The sequence below is a fragment of the Perissodus microlepis genome, chromosome 13 (genome assembly GCF_051167445.1).
Source record: "Perissodus microlepis isolate ML-2025 ecotype Zambia chromosome 13, ASM5116744v1, whole genome shotgun sequence".
In the NCBI taxonomy this organism is placed as follows: domain Eukaryota; kingdom Metazoa; phylum Chordata; class Actinopteri; order Cichliformes; family Cichlidae; genus Perissodus; species Perissodus microlepis.
In genome coordinates this window covers 31300206-31303292 of record NC_140473.1, presented here as the reverse complement: position 1 = coordinate 31303292, position 3087 = coordinate 31300206, and the positions used below count along the sequence as shown (strand labels likewise).

Sequence of the window (3087 nt, the reverse complement as noted above, 5' to 3'; positions counted from 1 at the left end):
AAGTGTTTTGCATGTAATGACCTGTAAACTGAGAAGGTAAATTCAGTGCGTTCTTTTTAAATCCCCCCTCTGATGGTCGCTCAAACTGCTCTGTCTGCGGCACACAAACTGACACCGGAAGCAACTGTTCACATGAATCAGTCCCGTCTGCTGCCGACAGGAGGCGCTCTGGCTCCAGCGTGAGACCCGCCGCCTCTGCTGTGTGTGCGTGTTACTGCCGACACGATGATTTATATTAGTAGACAATGGCGCTTCTCTCGGTGCCCTCCTCCTCTTCATCCCCAAACACACACACGCACGCGCGCAAACACACACTGTGCGTGCACGCGCCATGTTTGCCGACATGAATTCAAACTATTATTGTCGCCGAGAAAACAAAGCCCCGACTGCCCGTGCGCTTTTACGCACGCGCGGACGTGCGCTTTTACGCACGGGCTTGGCGCACACACACGCGGTGGAGGGAACTGTGCGCGCGCGTAAATATGGAACGATGGGGAGAGAGAGATTAAAGGGGAGCAGATGAAGTGACAGGTTTGTGAGGCTCGAGACAGGAAAGGTCGGAGGTTTGGAGACAGAGGCGTACGGAGAGCGAGAGGAGGAGAAAAGAGGATTTGTTGACAAAATCACCAAGTTGGAGAAGCTCCTCCTCTCCGTGATGTCGTCGGAACCTCCTTAATTACTAATTTCTCCACATCCACGCCACGCTCTCTCCCTCCCTCCCTCTCTCTCTCTCTCTCTCTCTCCATCCATGCGTCTCTCATCCTGAGCCTCCTTTCTCTCTCCTCTCTGTCTCTCTCTCGGATCACGGAGGTGGAGGACCTCGGAGTTGTTGTTGTGGTTGTTCATTTTTTTTTTATTATTTATTCCTGGTTTTGTCGGGAGAGCCGCCACCGGGCATGGAGGATGTAAAAGACCCGCCGACCGTGCACCGGTCCTCCTCCTTCAGCATCAAGAGCCTCCTGCTGCCCTCCAAGTGCGAGCGTGCGGACTCCGCGACGGTCGCGATCCACGGAACCCCGTGTCTCTCCCCGGGCTCCGACTGCGAGAAGTCTCTGGACCCCCCGGAGGTGGACTCCGCGGCCTCCACGCTTCTAGAGCCGGAGAAACCTGGCAAGGAGGAGCCGGAGGAAGAGGAGGAGGACGGAGGGGGAGGCGGAGGCGGAGGAGGGGACGGCGGCAAGGCGACACCGGAGCAGAACACCGGCGGCGGCAAAAACGGGAAGTATGACAAGCCTCCGTTCAGCTACAACGCGCTGATCATGATGGCCATCCGGCAGAGCCCCGAGAAGCGGCTCACGCTCAACGGCATCTACGAGTTCATCATGAAGAACTTCCCGTACTACCGAGAGCACAAGCAGGGCTGGCAGAACTCCATCCGGCACAACCTCAGCCTCAATAAGTGCTTCGTCAAGGTGCCTCGGCACTACGACGACCCGGGCAAGGGCAACTACTGGATGCTGGACCCGAGCAGCGACGACGTGTTCATCGGCGGGACCACCGGGAAGCTCCGCCGGCGCTCCGCCACCTCTCGGGGCAAGCTGGCGATGAAGCGCGGGTTGCGCTTCGCTCCTCTCGGGCTGGGCATCAACGAGCGGAGCAGCAACCCGCTATACTGGCAGCTGTCCCCGTTCCTGTCCCTGCACCACCACCACCACCATCACCCGCACTACAACGGCTCGTCCGCCGGCTTCCTGAACCAGGCGGCCGGCTACGGCTCGCTGCTGCCCGCCGTGGAGCAGCTGAGTAACGGGGAGCTGGGCCGCTCGCTGCCGCTGGGCCTGACGAACAGTTACGGGATGAGCTCGTCGCCGGTCGGGCTGCTGTCCGGTCAGCCCGGATACTTCGTGTCAGGGAGCCAGCACTCGGCGGCCCCGCCGGGGGGGGGAGGCGGCCCGCCGCCCGCAGCTCCTCCGCCGCCTCCTCACCTCCCGCAGGGCGCTCCGGGCTTCGGCGGCTCCCCGCAGGCGCTGCTCTCGGACTCGCTCAGAAACAGCTCGCTACCGGCCTTCTCCCCCGGTGTGTCCGCGGGGTTCCCCGGGGTGCTGTCCCACCAAAAGAGGGTGACCCCTAACGCGTTCCTAAACTGACCCCCCAACGCACACACACCCACACACCCTGGCTTCGTGGACTGCACCGGGACGAGGACGCACAGACGTCACGTTAAGGGCAAATAGAAAGTGGTAAACATCAGAAATGTGTGTATGAATCCATAAATGAAGCGAAACTTCTGGCCACACGGAGTGCGATGCACAGCTCGGCTTCATCTTTACTTTAAAAGGGAGAAACTTTTGTTACCGCCGGTCGTCCAACTGTAAACTAGACTTGCCAAAGGTAACGCTATAAGTATATTTCAAACTATTTATATCTTGTACAAAGATTTTCAGTACTTTGTTTGTCGTTTATTTATGTTTTGTATTTATTGTATTTAAATTCTATTCGTCAGTGTTTGCGCTTCAGTATTAAGGAAAACGAGGGGTGGGGCTGGAAATACGACAAGGTTAATAATTATTTATGAATTTTGAGACAATCGAGGAGGAAAAAAACGAGACAATCAAAACTTTTATTTTGTGTTTTACTGGGAGGAAAAACACGTGAACAAAGCCTTAAAATTGGAAACGATCAGGGTTTTTGAGAGGAAGCAGAAGCCTACAAATCATATCTCAGGTTTGACCTCTGAATTAGAACAATACGATTAAATAATGGTGTTAAAGCCGCTCTGTGTGAAGAGTTTCCTTCCAAAAATAATTCGATGTATTTTTCGGCCTTCGTGATCACTAAATCCAGAAAAGTGTGTAAATGTTTTTGGAACAAACTCTTCAGCTGAAATTATGCAAACACGTTTTTTTGTTCAGCATCAACACGCAGACTGTTCACTCCGTTTATTTTGCTGTGTGTGTGTGTTTGTGCGTAAAGGCCTGAATGAGCGTAAAAGCTCCTGCGCATGTGCGCTCAGAGCCGCCGCACAGCCCCTCTTCTTCTTCTTTTAACTTTCTCTGCCGTCTTCTCGCTTTTTTCTGGCCCGCTGACCCGCTCTGGTTCCTGGAGAACATTTTTAAGTGACCCGCGGAGGCTTGAGGCCTCTGTGCT

At 54.9% G+C, this 3087-nt stretch overlaps 1 protein-coding gene across 1 annotated transcript in view; it reads left to right on the top strand.

Annotated features, from left to right (window-relative positions):
* The first annotated feature begins 536 nt into the window (after window positions 1-536).
* LOC146375401 (forkhead box protein G1-like) overlaps window positions 537-3087 on the top strand; it is a 4262-nt gene continuing 1711 nt past the window's right edge. The window contains exon 1 of the mRNA XM_084949388.1: window positions 537-3087. This exon is cut by the window's right edge and continues 1711 nt beyond it. Coding sequence (XP_084805514.1) covers window positions 897-2087 — 1191 coding nt within the window. The 5' untranslated portion in view covers window positions 537-896 and the 3' untranslated portion in view covers window positions 2088-3087.